Genomic DNA, 25,144 nt, shown 5'->3' with positions numbered 1-25,144 from the left:
CCAGTCTTGCCTTGTTAGGCTAACTGACATTATCAGGCACTTTTTGTTCCCCGCTTTCGACTTAACCCCCTCTATCTAACTTTGATCGATTTGCGGACATATTGTACTTCATTGAAAATACTTTTTGTTTCTTGGTCTTGGGAAAGAACAGAGTGCTGAGGGTTCTCCTTTCCAGAGTCTGCATCAGGGATGTATAATAGGAATTGGAGACTTAGGATAAGGAGTAAAAATTATAGAATCATATCTTTTGGGGCTTTGATCCTTTGTGCTTCTTGTTTTTGTTTATTCCCTCTTCTCAGAGGGCCATGGCATCAGGGAGGTGATGCCATGATATGCAAGTGGATTTAATTGGATTTAAGTGAGGGAGGGCTGTTGCAAGGTTACCTGTCTCACTTTCCCCTCTAGATCCATTTGGGTCCAGTGGCCAAATACAGATCAAGATGACTGTAGATAGCCCTGCTTGCATTGGGAAATTTTGAGCTTTTTAAACTAAAGTCTTCAACAGGACTCAGTTTGATTGAGGCAACCACTCATTCAGTGATTAAAGCTAGGTAAAAATTGAGGTAAAGAATAACTTCTTTCACCTAGTCTCTGGCCAAATTCCTCTTGTTCCCTACTAGTAGGGTGAACATGTGATTCAAAGGTAGAGAGAACTGCCAGATGAGGAAACTTCCTTGACCATTGCAAGTTAGAGTCTTCTTGACATTTCATAATAATAGCACTTTGTGCTGGCAACTATGCTCAGGGATAGAGATGCAAAGAAAAGCAATAGACTTCCTGCTCTTAAGGAAGCTACAATCTAATGGGAGAAACAACATGCAAAGAGCTACATACAAACAAGATATGGGATCAATTGGAGACAAGCCAAAGAGGGAAGGCACTGACATTAAAAGAGATTAGGAAAAAGTTTCTTACAGATGGTGGGATTTTAACTGAGACTTACAGGAAATCAGGGAAGTCAGGAGGTAGAGATGAGAAGGGAGAGCATCCCAGGTATAGATGAAAATAAATGCCAGAAGTCAGGAGATGAATAAGCTAGTTCAATAGGCAGAAGAAGCCAGTGTTACTAAATCTAAGGGTCCATGGTCCAAGGGTCCTTTCTTGTTCTTGTTCTTGTTCTTTTCTTCTTCTCTTCTTCTTGTTCTTGTTCTTGTTCTTCTTGTTCTTGTTTTTCTCCTCCTCCTCCTCCTCCCCCTCCTCCTCCCTCCTCCTCCTCCTCCTCCCTCCTCCCCCTCCTCCTCCTCCTCCCTCTTCCTCCTCCTCTTCCTCTTCCTCCTCCTCCTCTCTCCAATCCTCTGTCTCACTTCCATATCACCTCATTCTCCATGGCAGCTGGTGGAAAAATAACTATGTTTCTGGTCTAAATATTTGTTACATCTAGTACTCATGAAAAGAATGACAAGAGGGGATTGGGATTTCAGCCATTGAAAACAGCAGCAACCCTTAAAAGGGGTTACCAGTTGTATGTTATAAAACTTTTAACAGCATGTTAACATGTTAAAAATAATAAATTGTATGAAAAAAACTTGGTAGAGGTTAAATACTTTTCACAGTGAAAAAACCCTCAGGATTGAAAGGGTAGTATCTGCCTTGTTCTTTCCCACAATGCCACTTCCCTGTGTTAGAGATATGTGCAAACTAGCTCCCATTTATATTGAGGGATTTGTGTTCTGCCTGTCCTAGGTTGAAGTTAGGTAGTTGTGGGTGGGGTGGGGACCATGGCAAGAAAAGTTGCCATGGAAAATGGGTTGCAAGGACCAAAGGCCACAAATGAGAGTTCAGAGCTGCATGATATAGAGGAATGGGGGGGGGGTGTAATGATGCGATTGGAGACAGTGCAAGGTATAAGATACATGTTTTCCCCAACCCATTCCCCATAGGTGCCTTTTTCATACCCTACCTCATCTTCCTCTTCACCTGTGGCATTCCTGTTTTCCTCCTGGAGACGGCACTGGGTCAGTATACCAGCCAGGGAGGTGTCACAGCCTGGAGAAAGATCTGTCCTATCTTTGAAGGTAAGTACCAAAGAGGGTCCAACTCCAGGGTTACAAAGTGATGGTGGTAAAGCTGGCCTGAGAAAACTTGGTGCTTAGAAAGAACATTGAGGTCAAGAAGGGATGAATATTTCCAGTTGGAACTCAGACAGTTTATTTTGCAAGCCTGATTTTGCTAGAGAGGGGGTCAAGGAAAAATACATTAGGAATAAAGCAGTAGGAATAAGGGATAAAGGATAGGGAGACTGTGCCATTTACCTTCTGTTTAGCATTCAAATTATGTGCAAACCTGTATAAACTTATTTCCTGAGTGTATATGATGCTGCAACTTGTAAATGTTAACAATCATTGTGAATTGGTGAACTTAAGGGAATGTCTTTGGGGTAAAAACAGCTGGAGAGATAAGCTGAGGAAAAACCAATGAAGCAAAGGTCATGTTTTTGAAGAAAAGGAAAAAGGAAACTGACTTTTGGAGATTGGAACAGAATAGAAGGAATCAGTAGCTCATGTAGGGCCTTAGCACTACAAAGCAAAATTTTCTTCAAGGTAGAGTTGGGAAGATGATGAGTCCTCACAAGCTCTAATGTCCATTCTGAGGTGATGATGCAGGCAGAGAAGTTAGATTTGATTTTTTTCCTTGACTATCTAAGTCATTTGGGGATGGGGCGTATTGCATGATCTCTAAGTTTCATTTCAGGTCTATTTCTCTGTCCTCTGTCTGCTCTGTTCTCCAGGCATTGGTTATGCCTCCCAGGTGATTGTCATTCTCCTCAACTTTTATTACATCATAGTTTTGGCCTGGGCTTTCTTCTACCTCTTCAGCTCTTTCACCATCGACCTTCCCTGGGGCAGCTGTGACCATGAGTGGAACACAGGTAATTCTCTCTCATATACAAACTACCTCTTATCCTCCCTTCTTCCTCCCCAAGGGCTGCCCCTAACAAATTCTATTAATGTTGTCTTGGATAGGAACTGGACTGGGCCATATGAGCGACTGACTGATGGAACTAGGACAAATAAAAGACTCACAGGATGGGATGTATTAATGTTGATGAGAGGGCAGAAAATTAGATAGTGGTTTTCCAGTATTTGGATGACTGTTGTGTGGAAAGGGAATTAGATTTTTACTTAAAATAAGGGGGAAAAACATTCCCAACAATTAGAACTGCAACTAAGTGGAATGGGCTGCCTCAAGAAATAATGAGTTTTCTATCACTAGAGTCGTTTAAGCAAAGGAAGGATGACTACTTGTCATGTATGGGATGCTTTTAAAATATTTTTTTCTAAGCATTTATTTTCTCCCTCTTTCACTGTTTCCCCCCACCACTGGACAATTAAAAAATAATATCCTTATAATAATTATGCAATCCAGTGAAACAAATTGTTAAATTGGCCAAGTCTAGAAATTTATGCCTCATTCTGCATTTTAAGTCAACCACTTCTCTTGAAGGAGGTGAAGTATATTTTATTTTCAAGATTCTGGTCTCATGGATTATCCTTGTATTGATCAGAGTTCTAAAATCTTCCAAAATTGTTTTTCTATATAATAGTCATCATAATAAACATTCTTCTACTCTTTTGCTCATTTCACTCTGTTTCAGTTCAGGGAGGTCTTCCTGGTTTCCACTGAAATGGTTCATTTTGTCATTTTTTATAGGCACAGTAATATTCCATTACACTCACGTACTACAATTTGGTCAGTAATTCCCCATTAGGTGGTACCTTGTAGGGCAGCTTCTTATATGGATTGGATGAGAGTTAATCCATTAAGTCCTGTCCAGCTCTAAGATTATGTTGTCAAAGGAGATCTAGCCACTGATATTAGACAAAAGTGATTTTTTTTTTACCAGCTATATAATGATACTATGCCTAGTACTGGGCAGATTATTTCAGGGAGACAGGAGAAAATACTGGGAAAAAAAAAACATTTTATGAAGATTTGAAAACCAGGATTCTACTTTTGTCTCTTAAAGGAGTCAGTATGATATAGTGGAGAGAACATTGGCTGCGGAACCAGAAGACCTGGTTCAAATCCCACCTCTTTTCTTTACAAGTCATGTGGCCTTGGTTTCCTCAGAATGAGGAGTTTAGAATTAGATGGCCTCTAAAGTGCCTTCCAGTTCTTTGGTCTGTGACCTAGCTAGAAAAACTTTAAGCAAGTCCTTTAATTTTCTGAGGCTTCAGTTTCTTTATTCCTAAAAACAAAAAACAAACCATGAAACAAAAACAAAAATTCGCATATCTGAGGATAATGCCTTTCTTGTCTACCTCACAGGGTTGTCATGGTGATTAAATGAGCTAACAAAAGCAAGAACCCTTTGTAAATTGTAAAGTGCTATATATAAATAAATGGTTATTGCTGTTTGTGCTCCCTGGGGATTTATATTCAATATAATAGTCTAGCTTTGTGCTATGAGAAGAAAACCCCACGTCACTCCTGAAAATCATTGGTGAATCATTGAGAAGTGAGTGAGTTGACAAATTTTGGGATATTCATCCATTTATTTATTTGTTTGTGTGTGAAATATAGTTTGATTGTTTTGTTTTGTTTCATCCTAAAATTATGGGAGGACAGCTAGGTGGTGCAATATGGTTAGACTTCAGGGCTGGAGTCAGGAAGACCTGAATTCAAATATGGCCTCAAATCACCCAACTCTGCCTCAGTTTCCTCATCCAAAATGAGTTGGAGAAGGAAATGGCAAAACACTCCACTGTCTTTGTTAAATGGGGTCTCAGAGAGTATAACAAACTAAAAACAACAACAGCAGCAAAGATATTTTGATTGTCTCTTAGTATCAGTGTTCATATTTCACAGACTGAGGAAGGGAAGTCAGAGATCATTTAGGATCACAAGCTCTAGAGCTGCAAAGATCTTTCAAAATCATCCATTAGTTTGAAACCAATTCTTGTAAGATGAGGGTTTTTTGAATCTGTTTCCTTAGGCCTCAGAGAGGAAGTAGCTCACTCAAGGTTACACATGGAACAAGTTATTTGGAGGAGAATTGAACCCCAGGTCTTCTTACTCTATTATGCCTTCCTTTCTCCAATCCTCCTCCTGTGTCAATGATAGCTAGTATTTATATGGTGCTTTAAGGTTTGCAAAACACTTTACAAATAAGATCTCATTTGATCTTTACAACAATCCTGGGAGGGAGAGGGTGCAATTATTACTCCCATTGTCTAGATGAAGAAACTGAGGTTTATAGAAGTAAAATGGTTTAGTATAGGGTCACACAACTAATAAGTGTCTGAGGCTGGATTTGAATTTAGATAATAATAATAATAATAATAATAATAATATTTATGTGTCACCTATTATGTGTAAGGGGCTATACTAAGTGCTTTACAAATATGATATCATTTGATCTTCACAACAACCCTGGGAAGTATGTGCTATTATTACCCCCACTTTATAGTTGAAGAAATGGAAGCAAATAGTCACCTAGCTAGTAAATGTCTAAGACTGGATTTTATTTTATTTTTATTTTTTCTTCAATAATATCTTATTTTTCCAATTACATGTAATGATTGTTTTCAACATTCATCTTTGTAAGATTTTGAGTTCTAAATCTTTTCTCCTCTTCCTTAGCTTCCCCTTCTCCAAGATAGCAAGAGATCTGAGATAGATTATATATATAGAATCGTTTTAAATGTATTTCCATATTTGTCATGTTGTGAAAGAAAATAAGAACAAAAGAGAAAAACCATGAGAAAGAAAAAGCAAATTTTTAAAAAGCTGAAAGTGGTGTGCTTTGATCTGCATTCAGTTTCCATAGTTCTCTTTCTGGATGTAAAGGACTTTTTATATCCCAAGTCTATGGAATTTTAAACTCAGATCTTTCTGACTTTCGGTCCAACACTCTATTCACTGACTAACTCTAGTCATCTAATTACCTCAATTATTACATTTTTCATTTCTCCTTGAAAAATATAATTAACATCATTTAACATTTTCTTTATAACTGAGCTTCATTTTGAATGTGAATTCTACTATGCTCTGTCTTTGGGGGCTCTTTAGATAAATTTGTTATCATATGAAATGGATCCAAACTGAAATTTATTTTAAAGTCTTGTTTCTGATTTTTATAGTTTTTCTATCTCTTCTCCTGCAACCTTCTTTTCTGGTTGCTTTTAGTTTTTGTGCCTTCAATGATTCTTCAATAGTACTTACTTGTCCTAAGCAGCTGTGACATGAGAAACCAAATAGGCTTGTTAGAATTGTTTTAAGTAGGAGTAACTAAGATTTGAATGAAAACCTGAGGACAAGAACATTTTTGATTTCTCTTTGATTGTTCAGATGCTCCTTTTATTTACTGTGCAGTTTTCAGTCTTGTTTTAGAGAGTTAAAGTTGCTGGATAAGTAAAGTATTACTCTTTATAACCAAAATATCAATATAATTAATAATGGTTATTTCCAGAGTATCACAGAATCTCAGTTCTGGAAGGAATCCCAATAGTCCTCTCATCAAGTTTATACTTGAACAAGAATCCCTTGTATAAAATTCTTTTTCTTTTAAATTTAAGAAAATTAAGTCCCTTCTCTGGATCATAAATGAGACAGCATAGGTCTTGTTATTTATAAAGGAATTGTTTTTAAAAACAAAATTTTAGCTTTCCTGAGGCATCCTCAGGCAATACCACCTTCCTGAAGGCCACATAGGTTATGAAACTTTCATAGCTCCAAAATTGTCTTCATCTAGCCCTACTACATAGCTAGGTCAAGATTTTTGTGCCAGAGAAACTAACAATATGTAGAACTCATGGATGAGGTTGAGAATGCAAAATTACATTCAAGTTTGACTTCCCAGTCATTCTCTTTGATTTCCTCTTTTACACTTATCAAAAGTCAATAATTATGAAATGTCCATGGACTCGTGACAGCATCACTGCCTTCTTGGAAGGGAAACTATTAGAATAAAGTAATATGAAAGTATCAATCTAGAGACTTTATAGACCCACAGGGATGATGTCTCTAAGTTCATTATCTCCTCCTGGAAGTAAGAAATGAAAGATAACAATGTCAATGGTCCCTTTTTATTTATTCCCTACCCACTTATTAGGTAAAATAATTCATATTTATTCTGAAAGCACTCATTAAGTCATGGGATAGTTGAGGTTATTTCTTCAGGCCTCATAGTTGCTCCATTTTCAAACATGGTGGGCTTCGTTGTAATACTGAGCCAGTATCAGTTTTTTGAATAGAGATTCCTTCTTCAGGAGTACAATACAAGAAGACTAAAAGTTATAGAATTCCATCTCCTAAATTGGCTTTTACTAAAGCAGATTCCAAAGCAAAAATAACGGCCTCAACAAAAAAATGGGAAGTACTCTTCTCTTCAAACATTATGGTCATCTGGCCTTTGCCAAGGGAGAAGAAACTAATTATCTGCTGGGACAGCTTGAGCCATTTTTGGACAGCTCCATCTGTCAAAAAGTTTTTCCTTACATCGTTCTAAATTGGAATCTCTGTGATTTCTGCCCAATGCCCCCAATTCTTCCCTTAGAGGCCAAATAGAATAAAAAACATGATATGGAAGCCAAAAGAGTGTTGCATTGAAGAAGGAACAAAATCCAAAATATGGAAAGTAATAGATTCCCTGTTCTCTGATCAGAGACTGCATGTAAATATTGTATTTAGTTCGAGTTGCCAAATTTTAGGAGGGTCCAGAGGAGGGTCATGGGGGATTGGAGATTATGCCATATGAGATCAGTTTGATGATAATAATTATAAGGGTAATAATAGTTGACCTTTATGTAGCATTTTAAAGTTTGCAAAATACTTTAAATACATTATATATTATGTTACTTCCCTTCTCTATGAGAATCACAAGGAACTGGGATTATTTAGCTGTGTTCAAATATTTGAGGGATTGTCATGTAGAAAAGGGCTTTAACCTATTGAGGGACTGTCATTCAATTTGACCTCAGAGAGCAGAACTGGGAACAATGGGTGAAAGTTGCAAAGAGACAGATTTTGGTTGGATCACAGGAAAAATTTCCTTACCATTAGAGTTATTATTTTTTTTTGGAGGCAGTTGGGGTTAAGTGACTTGCTCAGGGTCACATGAGCTAGTAAGTGGGAAGTTGGATTTGAATTCAGGTCCCCTAGATTTTTTTAAATGGTCTCCCTGAAGGAGTAGTAGATTCAAAGAAAGGTTGGATGGCTATTTGTTGAGGACATTGGAGAAGGAAGTTCTGTCTAAATCCATGTTGGATTGGGTGGCATCCTCTGAGGTCCTTTGCAACTAGAAATTTTGCAGTTCTATAACTTGCCCCAAGTCCTGGAGCTGTTAAATGACAGCTGTTTGAATCTCCTGATCCCATGTCTTTCTCCTCTTCTTTCCATCATACTTGTAAGTCCAACAAGCAAAGCATGATGTCAACAAAGGCTATTCTAGACCTCTTATAAAAAGCAAAAATGGATAACCATTTTCTATACATGGCATAATAGAAATTCCTTTCAGGTACAGAACCAGATGTTGAAGTCCTTTCTAGCTCTAATATTATGTGATTTGGGAATATATTTTTCCTTGGCTCATCAAAAAGCTAATAGACTGGTAGAAAACAAATAGCTCTTCATGGTTACAAAGCACTTCCCTCAAAATATTCTCTTTGATCCTCATAGTACACTTGTTTTGTCCTTTGGCTTATGTATGGAAACAGAAATCGAATATTCTTCAGCTCTTTATCTCCTAAGAGTGTGGTTGCTTGTGGCTTTCCTCAGGCAGTTTGGTGTATGAGCTTGGCTGCTTTGAGGCTGAGAGTCAATCAAATGCATTTAACCTAATCTTAGAATCACCAATTTTGAAGCACAATCAAACTAAGGTCTGTCCTCAGGATAGAACCTGATATCATTGCCTAGACTTCTCTTAATTATAGTTGTTCAGCAAGGATGAAATCAGTGAGATGGTTAATTAATCTTGGTCATACTGGTGATTCTCCTTCTACTTCCAACCCTGCTGTATTCAGAAGGAAGCATATAGAGCTTATAATTTTGTGGCGATGCTAAAGCCAGCAGATAAAACCATTTCTTTTCAGTTTTCCAATCCTGAGCCAACTACATGGCTACCAGCATAAATGTTGAAGTCATCCATGACAGCTCCTTCATTAAATGGCAGTAATTGCTTTGCTGCAGTTACTCTATGAGCCCACTGCCTGGCACATAGTAGGTATTCAATAAGTGCCTATTGATTTGATAGATGTATTAGTGAGTTTATCCACAGAGTTTCTCACTAGGGAGATTTATGGGCCATATGTTGATGTAGCCAAGTTCTTGTTCAGGCTTCTGTGCTTTTGGACTAATTGGGGATCCTTTTTACTGACAAAACTTGGTGATTCTTCCAGAAGACTCCTGGTGGACAGCTCTCTCAGTTTATCTGGTATTACTCAGAACACCAATGTTGCCATCATAACTAGAGATTTCTCTTTATTAATAGCTATTTCCCTTTAGGAAATTGGCATTCCTAGTACCATGTAACCCCTCAAGGTTTTCTAGGTGCTGCTTTGTTGGATTGTTCATTGTCCATGAGGCTGTGTCCTCATGAGGTGAAACGTTTTGGGTCTAAGTCAAGGAAATGTTTTTCTTAACTCCATCTGACTATCTCAAGTGAGAAGTCCACAAACATAGGGAAGCAGCTGCCATCTCCATGGCTGCCATGAAACTATCTGTGAATGTCTATGGAGAGGAAGTGCCTTGGGGATTGTGGTGCAGAAGGGGGCAAGGTGGTCATAAATTCAGCTTGGAGCTCCTATATTTATTAGCTCCATTTCCCCCTAGTGCTTCTCCTCTTCCCTAATTTTCTCCTCAGTCTTTCTAGCTTTGCCTAGCACCTGCCTAATGTTTCTTCTTCCTTCCTACATGTTTCTTGGGCAGAGCACTGTGTGGAGTTCCAGAGGACCAATGGCTCCCTGAATGTGACAGCTGAGAATGCTACCTCTCCTGTCATTGAGTTTTGGGAGTAAGTGAAACCTTAGCTTTGTTGGAAAGAGGGATCCGGGAAGAAACAGTCATGGTGTCAACTGTTGTTCAGCCATTTCAGCCATGTCTGACTCTTCATGACCTTTTGGGGATGTTTCTTGGCAAAGGTATTGGAGTGGTCTGCCATTTCCCCCTCCAGCTCATCCGACAGATGAGGAACCTGAAGAAAACAGGGTTAAGTGACTTGTTCTGCGTCACACAGCTCAAGTGTTTGAGGCCAGATTTGAACTCATGAAGATGAGTCTTTGTGACTCTCAGTTCAGTGTTCTATCCACTGCACCATCTAGCTGCCCCATGGTGTCAATCATGAAAGAGTGATTCCTCTTTAATTCTCAGTTAATTTTTTCCCATTATGGTTAACATGGATCAAGGGGCTGTGTCCCTTAGTACAGCATTTCTCAGGCTTTTTTATGATTGGCTGAGAGATATTGCCTGCCCTGTTACCCCTTTTTGTGTTTGTTCATTCTTACTATTAATACACCACATACACAAATGTACACACACACATACATACACAGAGGCATGAATGGGGTAGGGGAAAGAAGTGCTGGATTTGGAATCAAAGCACCTATGTTCAAATCTCAATTCTTCCATTTAATGGCCCATGTAAACTTGGGCAGGTTATTTCCCTTCTTGGCTCCAGTGCTCTCATCTATAAACAAGAGGATAAGATTAGGCCTCCAAGTTCCCCTCCATTTCTTAGACTGATCCTTTGACTTCATGGACCCGAACACATATACTGTGGGTTATGTGCACTCTCTTTCTTAAGCAGAAAAGCACCCGCTTCATGAAATGCACCCACGACATGTTCAGCCAAGCCAGAACAAAGTATGTATATCCTAAACAAGGTTTGAAAATCACGATCCTACTCATAACATATGCAACTTGACACCAGAAAATAAATACTGAAATATCACAGAAAGTAGGATTTTCTGGCATAAAATACATAAATTTAGATGTTATTCAACCCTTTTCTTCTCATCCTAGACTTTAAGCAGCTGCCTATTTTATATGCCTCTACTTTCAGCTCTCTCTCTCCATTTGTTTAAAATCAATCTGATTCCTAAATAAACACTAATTAAGCTCCTACTATGTGCTAGGCACTGGGGATACATGCCCCCCAAAATTAGTTTTTGCCCTCAAGGAGCTTACTTTACACCAGTGTGGGAAAGGTGGGAAAAGCACTGGTTTAGGAGGCAGAGGATTTGTGTTCAGTTCTTATCTCTAAAACTCGCTCTTTGTATGAGCTTGGGTTTTTGGGTCTCAGTTTCCTCTTCTGTAAAGAAAGTAGTTGCACTAGATAGCTTCTGAAGTCCTTCTTAGATCTAGATTTATGTGCCTCTGTGTGTGTGTGTGTGTGTGTGTGTGTGTGTGTGTGTGTGTGTGTGTTGGAGATAAGAAGTATGAATATAAGTATACAAAAATAAACTAGTTTGAAGATCCTAGCAGCTGGAGGGGTCAGGAAAAGCCCCATATAAGATGCACAAGCTTTGAAGGAAGCAAGGGACTCCAAGGGTTGGAGGTGAGAAGGGGATGCATTCAGAACATCCTAACACATGGTTGGAGAATAAAATTTTAGACTCTTCTTCCTAGCTTAAGCCAATAACAACCCCCTTTCTCTCCCAGTGCTCCCTTGGGCTTTTGCTATGGTGAAGTTTGCATTTGTCCCTCTTGACCTTCCAGTTCCCTGCCTTTCATCTGGGCAAAGGAGACTCCCCTGTGGCTGTCTGGGGGACCACAGCTGGTGACCTCGGTGATGAATCCTTGGGTTAGATAGAGTTCATGTAATTGAGCTGTTGTTCTGAAGATGGGGTTTGCAAAACTTTATGGGTCATCCCAAACTGGAGCCAGCTTCAATTTTTCTCTCCACAGGAGGCGGGTCCTGAAAATCTCCGAAGGGATCCAGCACCTGGGGAGCCTGCGCTGGGAGCTGGCCCTGTGCCTTCTGCTCGCCTGGATTATCTGCTACTTCTGCATTTGGAAAGGAGTCAAATCTACAGGCAAAGTAGGCATCCGAGGAGTTCCCATATTTTTTAACTTTAGGATTCATCATCTTCCCTGAATGTTACAGTCACCAGGTATTTAACAGGCTATACTTTAGAGTAGGGGTCCTCAACCTCAGATCTACAGATAGATTTCAAGATGTCTGATTAATTGTATGGGGAAAATTATAGCTTTATATAATTAGCTAATCATTATATGATTAACTGTATGATCTACATAAATGTAGTTTACTCTTTATAAACTATGTAAATATGTAATCTATATAATTAACTGTACAATCTCTATAATCTATAGCTTAATCAGTTTAAACTATATATATAAAATCTATGATTCACTACATAATTTATATCAGCTTTAGTTTACTTTGTACAAATTATTTAAATATATAATCTACATGAACTATAGTATATTCTATATAACCTACATAAATATCTAATCTAGATAATTAGCTGTATAATTTGTGTAAGCTATAGTTTATATAAATGATTTAAAATATATAATATGCATAAGCTATAATTTACTTTATATAAACTAATTAAATATACATCTATATAATTAGCTGTATAATCTATATAAGTTATAGTTTAATTTGTACAAACTATCTAAATATGTAATCTATATAACCTATTTATATAAACTATGTAAATTTGTAATCTAGATAATATATAATCTATATAAACTATAATTTTATCTATACAAATTATATAAATATGTAAGCTATTGTTTAAATAAGGTATTTAAATATAAAATTGTTGTAATTAACTAAATTCTAGCTGAAATTTAGCATTTCCTTCAGTTATTTAAAAGTGTTATTTTGAAAAAGGGTATCAGACTGCCAAAGGGTCTTGTGACAGAAGAAAGTTTAAGAGCCCTAGATTTAGAAGCTAAAAAGCCCAGCTAACTCTTACCCTTGACATCTCCCTTCCTCTGAGGTCTATGACTCTTTCCACTCTGTCCTACATACTTTTGGTAGAAGAAAATAAGGTCTTTGATAATTAGAATTAGAAGAAAATAAAAAAGAAATTACAAAGAAATTCTAATTTGCAGACAGCTTGAGAATATATCAAATAGGCTGTTTAAGTACAATTTGTACACAGTTTACATCCTTCCCCCCTCTTAATAATAATAGCCAACTTTAAGGTTTACAAAGCACTTTATATTCACTATCTCAACTGATTCTCACAATAATTTTAAGACAAGAGATAATGACTGGGGCCCAGCAGGAAGAGAGTCCCTTCTTATAGATGAAGAAACTGAGCTTTAGAGAAGCTGAGTTTCCTAGGATCACAGGGTGGGAAGGGGAAAGATCAAAATTCTATTCCACTCTGTGCCTAGCAGACTTCCCACTACCTGAAACATTTTCCTGGTAAAATCCCCAGTAGAGATACTAACCAGCCCCCTCCTCTTCTGGGAACAACTTTAAAATTGAGAGTAACTTTCTGCTGAATGAATGAGGTATCACTGGCTATTTTGAGCCTATCAAATAACTTTCCACTTAGGGGACCCAGCTAGGTCTTTTCCCCATCCGATTGCTTGACTATCCTGAAGACAGTCTTTGCTGTCTTTGCTGCAGAAGAAGGGAGGTAACATCACCAGTTCCAGTTAGTTCAGGATTTAGGAGGAATTTTGATGGTGGCCTTATTTGCAATTTTGTGTTATGTCTTTGTGTACTCCATGTTGTCTAGCAAAACACAGTGAATTTTAGGAGAAAAAGGATGAATGAATGGAGGTGGATAGAAGAATTATAGAGGATAGCTGGTGGATGTCTGAATCCTTTCTAGGAAGGGAGCAAAATGTGGAGGAAAGGTAGCAGGAGAGAGGAGGGGAGATTGATCTGAGCAGCTGTGAGGTATGTAGAGAGGGAACAGCTGAGGGGGAAACCTCTTTGACCTTTCCCATGGGGGAGATTTCCTTGCCCCTTATCTCCAAATATCCGGCCCTCACTTTCCTTCCTCCTTAGCTTGATGCCTTCCTGTATCTTTGCTTGAAAACCTCCTCATTTTAACGCCTCCAAACTGATGCCTTCCCTTGTTCCAGGTAGTATACTTCACAGCCACGTTTCCATACCTCATGCTGGTGGTCCTGTTAATCCGAGGGGTGACTCTACCTGGTGCTGCCCAGGGGATCCAGTTCTACCTGTACCCAAATCTCACTCGTCTCTGGGATCCCCAGGTAAGGAGCCCTAAGGAAGGGAAATCATGCAGGGTAAGGGTATTCAGGTGCAGGAATCTCCATGCCCATTCTGGACCATTCAAAGGTTATCTGTCTATTCTTGGAGATTCCTTTCCAATTACTTTCTTGGATCTTAAATGGTGTAGGAAGTAGTGTCTGGAAGCTTCCCTTGTCTGACTCATAGCTGACAGAGAGCTTTGGGGCTTGGATTAACATTGGTTCTATAAATGCCTTGGAAACCATGACTTTGCTCTTTGACAGCTGCTTCCTCTTCCCCTCCCCTTATGCCATTTTTCTCTTTTGATTTGACATCTTCCTCCTTTTTCCTTTCTCCTCTACTTCCCATTCTCAGAGCTATTTTCCTCTGCCCATTTGACCCATTCCTATGTCCTAGGGGTCTTGTTCTCCTCATCACCCCCTTCTTGCTGGGCCCCCGCCCTCAACCACTTTCCCCTTAGACTGGCAATTCCTAATCTTGTAACCTCAAAATTAGAGGCTGCTTTTAGTTCTCTCTGGCACAAGAAGTATTATTCTGTAATAAATACCACTCATGCCTGTCTTTCCCTACAGGGTGCAGGGTGGGACAGAGGGAAGGCAGCCTTAGTGGACAAAAGTACCTCCAAAGGAGATTAAAGGGTCCGAGCAAGAGGGGGGCTGAGAAAGGATTCAGTTCAGATCTCTGTGGCCTTCTTATTTTTTTCAATAGATTTTATTTGCTGTTCTGATGTCAGGGGTGGGGTGTTTATAAAGCAGATGGAGAGTGCCAAAAGTCAGATGCTGCCCTCTAACCCCCTACTTGTAGCTGTGTCCAAGTTGGTGTCTTGTCCCCTTTTTTCCTGCTTCCTCATTTTTATCAGGGAGGCAGAGAAAAGGCTCCTAGGTCTAATTTTCATCCTCAATGTTTTATACTTTGAAGTTGCCTGGATAAGGGACTGAGTTGGTTTGAGGCAACATACATTCAATGATTAAGGATAGGTAAGAAATGAGGAAGAGAATGGCTTCTTTTACTAGTCAAATAAAATAAAACAAAACCAATCTGGGAGAGAAGATCCTGAGGGTTTCTGGCCAAAACATATATAATTGCTGTTTATACTCCCAGCCATCAGAATCTGAACAAAGACCAAGTGGGGCTTGACCTGGGACCTATTGTTGGCCAATCAATGCTAGTAAAAGTGATTTGGATTTAAGGCATGACCCATAAAAAAGAAATAAACCCCAAGATATCTTGTTAGGTTTCAGTGATCAAAATTTGTATTCCTTTGAGCAGAGTACCCATTGGTAAGGGCATGTAAACAGAAGGAGAAAAGGGAGAGAAGGAAGGAAGCAAGGAGGGAAGGAAGGAAGGAAGGAGGGAAGGAAGGAAGGAGGGAAGGAAGGAGGGAAGGAAGGAGGGAGAGAAGGAAGGAAGGAAGGAAAGAGAGAAGGAAGGAAGGAGGGAAGGAAGGCAAGGAAGGAGGAAGAGAAGGAAGGAAAGAAGAAAGGAAGGAAGGAAGGAAGGAAGGAAGGAGCTGCATTGTTCAATTGAAACTGGCCAATTGGGTCCCCAGTGGAACAGCTACTAGTGCTCACAGGTTGATTGTTCTTCATTTTTGAAAAAGACCATGATATCAAGAAGTAGATGTCATGACTTGCAAGTGAATTGGATTTAAGTTGGGGGTGGGCTGTGATTAATTAAATATGCAGGAAATTATCCTTATTCTTTTTTCCTGCTGCCCACATCTCATCACCTTCCCAAGTAGCTGTGTGCTGTGCAATGAACATGAACCATCATTTGAGAATATCAGAATGATGGTTTGGGGTAGACATTTCAATTCAATTCAAGAAAAAATTTATGAAGCACTCACTATGTTCAAGGAGTTATGTTAGGCACTTAGTACACAAAGAAACAAAACAAAAAACAGAATCTGTTTTCAAGGAGGTAACACCCTAATTTGAGTAGGAAGACTACACTAATATTTGAGGCAATCAATAAGGCTTCATTGAGTACTTGGCACCCACCTGAGATCTGAAGGAAGGTGAGGGTTCAAAAAGATAAGAATGAAGAAGAATGCCTTCTTGGAATGCTAGACAGCCTATGAGAAGGAAACAGGAAAAGGAATGATAAATTTGGGGAACAGCTAATAGGTCCTTTGGTGAAAGGGAGAAATATTAAATAAGGCTAGAAAAGTAGGAGAAAAATTGTAGAAGCCTAAAGTATCAGGAAATCCTCATGAACAACCAGTATTACATTCTAGAAGCAATAAGGAACCACTAAAAATTTTTGAGTAAGAGAATGGCATTATGAGAACCTATGCTTTAGGAACACTGCTTTGGCAATCATGAGGAAAATGGATTAGAAAGTGAAGATCATGGTAGCTAGGATACTAATAAAGAGATTATTAACATAGTATGAGTAAGAAGTAATATGGGCTTGAACTAGAGGGGTCTAATGTGTATAGAGAGAAGAGGTCAAGAAATGCTGGAGTAGTAGAATTGATCATTCTTGGCATCTTATTGAATGAGGGGGATGGTCAAGGATGATTTGAATATTGCAAACATAAATGACCAGAAGAATGGGGATGTCCTTAATAGAAACAGAAAAATTATAGGAAGGATGAATTTAAAGGATAAAATGAATTCCAGTTTGGAAATATTGAGATGGGTTATTGAGGCAGTGTCGAGCAGTCCAATTAGTCCAATTTGGCTAGAATGAAGAATGTGTGAAGGATAGGAATGTACAAGGCTAGAGAGATGGGTTGAAACCAGATTGTAAAGGTCTTTAATTGCCAGATTGAGATTTATCCCAGAGACTGTGAGCAGGGAAGCGATATAGATAGATCTATGCTATAGGAATAGCAATTTGGCATGGAGGATGAATTGGAAAAAGGAGAGAGACTTGAGTCAGGGAAACCAATTAGGAAGCTATTATAATGGTCTAGAGAAGAGTTGCTGAGAGTCTGAATTAGAAGTGGCTAGGGGTTTTGTAAATAGAATTAGACAGACCTGTAGACAAGAAGGCCTGAATTTGAATCTTATCTCAGCCATATACTAGCTGTGTGACCTGGGCAAATTACTTGACCTCTTCCTGCCTTATAGAACCTACCTTCCAGATTTAGTGTGAGGATAAAATGAGATAATATATGATAAGGTGATGCAAACCTTAAAATGCTATGTTAATGTTAACTAACATTCTCCTCTTCCTTCTCCTCTTCTTCCTCCCCTTCATCAACATCCACATCATTTGTTGGCAAGCTAGGATTCTAGGTTTGTAGTTGTAGAGAAGAGAGTGACTGTGAGAAATATTAGAGAATTAAAATCACTAGATCTTGCCAACCGATTAGTAAGGTGGAACAAAGAAGAGTGAAGAATCGAAGATGACTAGATTTCAAGTTTGCATGACTGCTGCTTCATTTAGCAGGAGGATGTTGGGAACCTGGGAGGGAATTATTTGAGATAATAGAGAGATCAAAGGTGAAAGTCCTCAGGGGAGAGAGGAGGGGTGGAATCAAGGATGTAAGTAGAGAGAGGCCATTTTTTCCTAAGAGATTTAATTCAAGCTTTTCCAGTCTAGCACCCAGTCTGTGACCCAAGCTCAGTTCTGAATCTGTAGTTACTGTTTGACCTCAATTCATAGACAAGTCTTTGTAACAGGCAGAAAGAATACCTCCTTGTAGGGTGTCCATACCAGAGCCATAATTGAATCTAGTTGGCACCTCCCTGGGAGTGTGACATTTCCAGCTGGCAACCTAGCACTTGTAGTCTCTTATCTTCACTTTCAAACACTCAACCAGGGAGCTGAGATCATGTAACCTACACAGGTAAAAAGAATGGCATCTCCTCTGTCCCCTTTTCTTCTCAGAGGAAAGGAGATGGAAACAGGAGAGGAAATACTAATGATAATACTTTAAGGATCTCTGATCTTGTCAGGCTACCTATCTTCCTCACTGAGGCAAATCAGAACCCTTCTGGATCTTAATAGATGGTTCTCATGCATCGTGATGGCCCAAAATATCTATTGGTTCATAGACATCCTTCTGGCAATGTATATGATTCTTTGCATTTGGAATTAGAGACTTCTGTCAATTCCCTGTATGACCTATATGATTTTGGGCAAATGATTTTGCTTCTTTATTGTTGTCATCTATGGAATAAAAAGGATGGATTATGTGATCTCTAAGTTCTCCTCACTTCCAAATCTTATAATTCTATAATTTGATGTGATTATTTTTTTTGTCGAGGGCAATAGGGGTTAAGCAATTTGTTCCGGTATTAAGCAATTTTGCAAGTAAGTGTTAAGTGTCTGAGGCTGGATTTGAACCCTGTAATCTATCCACTGCACCATCTAACTGCTCCAGATTCTATAATTTGAAAGGATGAAAGAACATTTAAGTAATTACTATGTGGCAAGCATTGTGCTAAATGTTGGGAATACAAATGTATTTTTAAAAAATGCAAAAGTCCTTTTTCTTAAGGAACTCATTCATTAATGAGAGAGGCAACATGCCCAGAAGAGGTCATCTGAAAGACAGGTCAGAAGTTCTAAGAGTCAGCAGTTGGGTAGATGGCAAAGTATGAGGATTCTTAGCTATATAATCAGGTCTGATCACGGTACCTGCGTATCTGGAAGACATAGTAGCAGAGCAGATGGTGGGGCCAAGTGGGTTTTAGGATGCTGTGACTGAGCATTACTATTTAGATAAGCTGGTAGTAACCAATTACAAGCCTTTGAGGGAGACGCAAGATTGTCAAGCCCTACCAAATGCTCAGTTACAGCATCCTAAAACCACTTGGCCCTATAACCTGCTGTGTTAAATGATAAGGATACAAATAGCAAAAGTTAGATAATCCCTGTTTTCAAGGGAGAAAACATAAAATTTGAGCTGTAGGGGAAGTGGAAATCCAAGAGTTTCCAATCTAGGAAATCCAAGAGTTTAGTAGCAAGGCAAATGGTGAGGCCCACTAATCCACATGCACTTTCTTTCTTTTTTAATTTAATTTAATTTTTTATTATAGCTTTTTATTTACAAGATATATGCATGGGTAATTTTTTCAGCATTGACCCTTGCAAAACCTTCTGTTCCAACTTTTCCCCTCCTTTCCCCAACTCCCTCCCCTAGAATCCACATGTACTTTCACATTCTCTATTTCATGTTATCCTCCTAACATAATTTTGAAATGGAAATCTCAAGGAATCTTTTCTCACATTTTACAACTGGGGAAAAGTGAGACCCAAAGGAATGGAAATCTGAGCTCCTCTGAGATATAAAGTCATGACTAGATATCATGTCTCTTGGTTTCTGGATGCACTGGTGGCCTTCAAAGATAAGTCAATTGCTAACTCCTCTGGTAGAGAGCAGCACTTAACATTGGGGTCTTAACTGTTTTCCTAAATTCATTCAGTCTTGGATAATTAGATAGGTTGTTGCATTGACACTCAGCTTTTTTTATACTAGTAAATAACTATTAGTCTCAGATAAAACTGACTTTTCTTTTTTTCTGGACCTAATTATCTGGTACCTCGATCATTCTATTGTTTTGCTCAGCTCACTTACACTGTTATCTTGTTTATTCCCTTGTTTGGCAAAATAAGTAAGCATGGACATGGGGAAACTCCTAGAATCATAGAATGTTAGAGCTGGAAAATCCCTTAGAGATGACCTAGTACAGACCCCTCATTTCATAGATTTCAGAGTCTTTGGGGAGTAAATAAATGACTTACTCAAAGTTATCTAACTGTCCAGACTCCCATTATAGTGCTTTACCCTAACATTTCTTTTTGCTCTTTGCAAGCAGTTCTAGAGGCAGGTTTGTTGGAAAAAAGTAAAGCTATTGTAAAAACAAGAGGAATTTTATATCAGCTATGAATTATGTCCCACATGGCCTAAAGAGTGAGATTGTCTTTTGCAAAGAAAAGAAACAAGATTTCCTTGTTCAAAAATTACAAATTACTTCAGAACCATACACTTCTTTGAAGGATTTCTATCCTTTCTTTCAGGTAACTTTTCTGAAATCTAATATTGTTATTCAGTCATTTAGTCATGTCCAACTATTTGTGACCTCGTGGACCACAACATACCAATACTGTCTGTGTTGTTTTCTTGGCAAAGATGCTGGAGAGGTTTGCCATTTCCTTCTCCAATGGTTTAAGCCAAACAGAGGTTAACACAAGATCCCACAGTCAGTAAATGTCTGAGGCTGGATTTGAACTCAGATTTTCTTGAGTCTGGATCCAATGTTCTACCAATTGAGTTATCTGTCTGCCTCTAATCTAATAGATCACTGCATTTTGGAGTCAGAGGACCTGAATTGGAATCCTGCCTCCACCATTTCCAAGTCCCTTAAGTGTTATAAGACTGTTTCTTCATCTGTAAAATGCCGATAATCATACTTATGCTGGCTGCTTCACTGAGGCATTTTGAGACTCAACTGGAATATGTAATGTAAAGTACCAATAATAATTAGGTGTCCCTTCCTCCTGTGTCTCCTAAACTCAAAGGCTATTCCATGAAGTTTCACTGTAGAATTTCCACTTCTGCTCAAGGTGACTACTATCTGGCAAGGTTTTTGCTTCAGAAAACCAATATCTTCCCGTGGAAATGAGGAGCCTGTGTATGTTGGGGGGGGGGAGGTGAGTGGGGAGTGAACAGTTTGCCCTGTGGTTTCCTAATCCCCTGCTCTGACCACTGTTCTTCTCCTGTGTTTGGGCAGGCTTATCACGAGGCAGCTGTGCAGAGGGTTGATGGCTTGCCAAGCACACAGTGAGGGGGCCCCTTGTCACAGGGGCTGGATCTGAGCCTTGAACTCTGAACTCTGGCTCTCCTCCTGGGTCTCTTGTTCCCTAATAACTTGTCTCATCTTAGACCTTTGCATGTGTGGGGAAATGAAACAGCATGATTTTTCTTGGTTCTTTCCTCCCCTGGGAGCTGCTTCTAGACAGCCAGCGTTCAGACTATTTCAGAAGGTAGTCAGGAATCTCCCTGGTATCTAGTCGGAAAATCTCATACTGAACTTTTAGGTCTGGGGAGGGAATGGCAATGTCTTCTTAAGTCCCTGGAAATCTGCCCAAGATTCTGATATCAATGCCAGAGATCTGTGGTCAGGCTTGTTTTCCTGAGCCAAAACAGTTATTCTGGGATGAATCCTTAAATCTTGTGGAAAGGTTTTTAGAAAATAAAAGTATTTCAAAGCATCATGAAGGAACATGCAGTGTGTTTCTGGCATTTCTAAGGCCACTTATACTTAAACTTTCCTTGTTCCACTTTTTAAACCTTTAACATCAAGCTCGGTTTGAAGGCGTTTCAAATTTACCTGAGAGCTTCACTGTGGCCAAGATTTCTTTTCTATTCATTCTCATTTTTTTTCTTTTGCCATTCAAAATCAATCCAAAGATCCCTTTTCTTACCCTACCCTCATTGAAATCTTTCCTCTATTTACTGTACCTTTCCATTCCATTAGTCTCCACCCCACCATCTATGTAGAAATCATAACCATGGTGGTTCTAGCTCCTTTTCAATCCTGACTCCCTGCCCATCTGTAACTCCAGTCTTTGATCTTTCTCTTCCCTAGCAGCAACTTCTGGCCCTGAGAACCCCGCATGAACCAATGAAGGACCTTCAGGGTGAGCACAATAGGCACAATAGACTAGAGCCATCATCATCTCATCACCTTTTTTGGCTCTTTTGGGGCCCATTTCCACAGGGATGAGACTAAAGTAGGATACCCAGGAGTACCCACTGATGCTACCTATCAAGTATTACAATGGTACAAAAATAAAGGCTGGGTAGAACCCAAGAAATTTTTTAAAATGTCATCCTGGGAGGTTTAAGGAAAATTTTATTGGGTGTTGGGGAGAGAAGAAGGTAGCAAGCCAGTGGATGATGCTTAAAATTACATAATGGAAAGGAAATGGGAAAAAAGCAAAGATTGGGCAGCTTTAATGTGGGAAAGAAACAAGAAGAAGAATTACTGATGGATGGAGAGGAATAGAGATATTTGGGGAACTTTACAGTGATTCAGGACCTAAGGGGTGTCAAGATGGGTGTAAAGAACGAGGTCTAGGTCAATGTGAATATGCTCTGTGGTCAAATGATATGCTTCAGTCATTTGAGTCAACAGTTTGAATGTTTTTTTGTAATAGGGTAATAGGCCTAGACTGTCATGGTGTAAGGAAACATTCAGATTGAGAACTCAAATCCTCTGAAGTCAGGAAATGCCTGGGGGAGGGTCCACATAGCAACAGGACCCCAGTCTCCTGCAAGGCTGTAGGATTGCTTAGTCCTGTTTTTCAGGACCTACACACTCTTGGGGATGTTTTTCTAGCTGTTAAAGCTGAATCATAACATGCACAGGCTGTGCCAGCCAGCTGAGATAATAACAGTAACAATAATACCCAGTGTTTATCTAGAGGGCTATTCCTGTCTTCCTTCCCTGTATCTCCCAGCTCTCTTTCCTCAACTCCCCCACCTCCTCTACATTCAAAGAGTAAAGCCCTTTACATCAAAAAATCTTGTCCATTCCCTTGACCCTCTCTGTTTGAGGATTACTTCCCTTTATTTTCATATGGGAATATGGAAGGGAGGGTGGGTGGGTGTTGGATGATATTAATACACTAGTGATGCTGCAAGTAACTGGGAAGTGAGGAAACATGATACTTAGAGTCTGACATCTTGATTCTGTCACTTTTTAGTGATATGTCTGGGTAAATCATTTTAACTTTCCCCTGTCCTAATTTTCTCATTTGTAAATGGGGATAATAATAGCATCTACCTCACAGGGCTGTTGTGAGGCTTAAATGACAGAATAGTTATTAAAAAAAACACATTATAAAGCTTAAAACACTAAATGTTAGTGATGATGATGAGGATGATAATGATTGCTTTCATCTTCTGTAAGAAGAGGATAATAACACTCGAATAAACACTTGTTGTGAAGAAAGTACATAGTTATCAACTTTAAATGCTGCAGAAATGAGAGGTTATTTTTAGGAGCAATATCCCCAGAGCTTCTGCCTCAAACCTTTTCCAATTAGGCTAGCCATGGTCGAACAAAATGTGGTTGGGGATAAGGTATGGCATTTTTTCAGGAACCGGGAATTGAGAGAGACAACTACAATGATCTCAATTCTCTCTAATTATAATTTTTTTATATTATTTGTATTTTGAAACTTAGTTGTTTCTCCTCCCCTCTTCCCTAACAAGTAAGCTTTGTCACAAAGAATGTTTTTTTTTTTTAAGTTTAGCAAAGCCAACAGTCGAATTGAGTTCTACAGTATATGCAATGTTCCATAGCCATAGTCTAACTGTGTAAAGAAGGGAGGAAGGCATGTCTAACTCTTATGATTATATGATGACATTTCTTTTTGCTTGGAGATTTCCTCTTATTCCTTCCCTAAAAGCCTAAATTAGGAGAACTCAGAAAACTCAACACTTAGGACTGTGGATTAATTCTTGGGAATACCCCACTCAAGTCTTTCCTTTCTCCCTACCTGAGTGTTCAGGAAATTCTGATCATTTTTGGGTCCTGTCCAACACATTGTTTCTAGAAAACAGAGTCAAGGATTCATTATAAGCAGACTCCTCGGGGTTTCTATTCCTTATCTGCTAGTTTCTCATCCTACTAGTATTTTATTTACATCATTAAAGCTCAATAATATCTCTATGTGTAGTTTTAGAGCCAAATTTCTTATCTAGTAGTTATTGCTTAGCTGTGCTGGCCCTTTCATTGCAGGTATGGATGGATGCAGGTACCCAAATCTTCTTCTCCTATGCCATCTGTCTGGGGTGTCTGACAGCTTTGGGCAGCTACAACAAGTACCACAACAACTGTTACAGGTAACTTGGGAAGTGAGTCTCTAGATGTATTTTGTCTTTCTATTACCCCTGTTGCTCTCCATTCCCCTATCGTGAATGAAATGAGATTTTCTCTCTCTCCCTTAGTTTCTAACCCTCCTCTATTTTACTTCTATCAAATATCATCATGGCCTAATATGGTTGAACACATGTTAAAGTTATTGTTGAATTATTCCTATGATTAGATTATAAGCTTCCTGAGGGTAGGGACTAGGTATAACTCATTTTTGTGTCTCTGACAGTGCCATTTACCTAACCAAATGATAATGAAAGATAAGAAGAAATAATGAAAGATAATTTAAAGAATAAAATGACTGCAAACCCTTTTAATTTACTAATCAACACAGATAAAACAAATTATGCTTCCAAAATTAAGTGAACTACTTTAAAACAGTTTTGTTGAACCCAGTTATCTATGCAGAACAGCAAGATTTTAGAGAGAAGTCAACAATTTGTTGAGTTGAACAGTGACTGGCTATTTAAAACCTGAATTCAGTGTTCAGTACTTTACACATTTTGGGTACTGATACATTTTGACTCTGTGCCTATGATTTCATGGTTTAGGGAAATTCCTCAGTGTGGAAACCCCTTTGCCTGTTACAGATCAGTAACTATTGGGCAGTTTACAACTGAGGGATGCCTGGAGGCAATGAGAGATTTGTCTAGGTTCAAATGGTCAGTGTACATCAAGCCTTGAAACCATGTTTTTCTGATTCTGAAGCCTTTCTCTAGCCACTACATTGCCCACAGTAACAGAATTGTCTTTCTAGCAAGGTATTATGCCAAGAAAAATTTGGAAGAATCTATCAATTTAGTAAATTTTCCCAGTCTTTCTCCTATGTGTTCTGGATGTGTGGTGAGGTGAAAGAAATCCTCTTCAGGGGAAGGTAGCCATTAAGATCTGTGAAACCACAACAATGGAAGAGCAGCCTAGCTTGCAGGGGTCAGTGGGATGTGAGGTTCCTGAACAAAGACTTATGGGCAAAGACTTGGGCAGAATTGCTTTTGTTGTTCATTCATTTTGCTCTTTTCTGACTTTTGATGACCCCATTTGGTGTTTTTTTGGCTGGGATACTGGAGGGGTCTGCCATTTCCTTTTCCATGTCAGATGAAGAAACTGAGGAAAACAGGGTTAAAGTGATGTGTCCAAAGTCACACAACTAGTAAGT

General features: G+C 39.0%; 1 protein-coding gene across 1 annotated transcript in view; it reads left to right on the top strand.

Moving 5' to 3' along the window:
• SLC6A13 (solute carrier family 6 member 13) overlaps positions 1–25,144 on the top strand; it is a 46,004-nt gene that overhangs the window by 9,876 nt on the left and 10,984 nt on the right. The window contains exons 3-8 of the mRNA XM_031939484.1: positions 1,881–2,015; positions 2,729–2,869; positions 9,868–9,952; positions 11,845–11,977; positions 14,014–14,148; positions 23,854–23,957. Of these exons, the coding sequence (XP_031795344.1) occupies positions 1,881–2,015; positions 2,729–2,869; positions 9,868–9,952; positions 11,845–11,977; positions 14,014–14,148; positions 23,854–23,957 (733 nt within the window). The remainder of the gene's footprint in view (positions 1–1,880; positions 2,016–2,728; positions 2,870–9,867; positions 9,953–11,844; positions 11,978–14,013; positions 14,149–23,853; positions 23,958–25,144) is intronic.

The sequence above is a fragment of the Sarcophilus harrisii genome, chromosome 5 (genome assembly GCF_902635505.1).
Source record: "Sarcophilus harrisii chromosome 5, mSarHar1.11, whole genome shotgun sequence".
NCBI classification, from domain to species: domain Eukaryota; kingdom Metazoa; phylum Chordata; class Mammalia; order Dasyuromorphia; family Dasyuridae; genus Sarcophilus; species Sarcophilus harrisii.
Note: the sequence above shows the minus strand (reverse complement) of the source record. Positions and strands in the feature narration are given on the sequence as shown.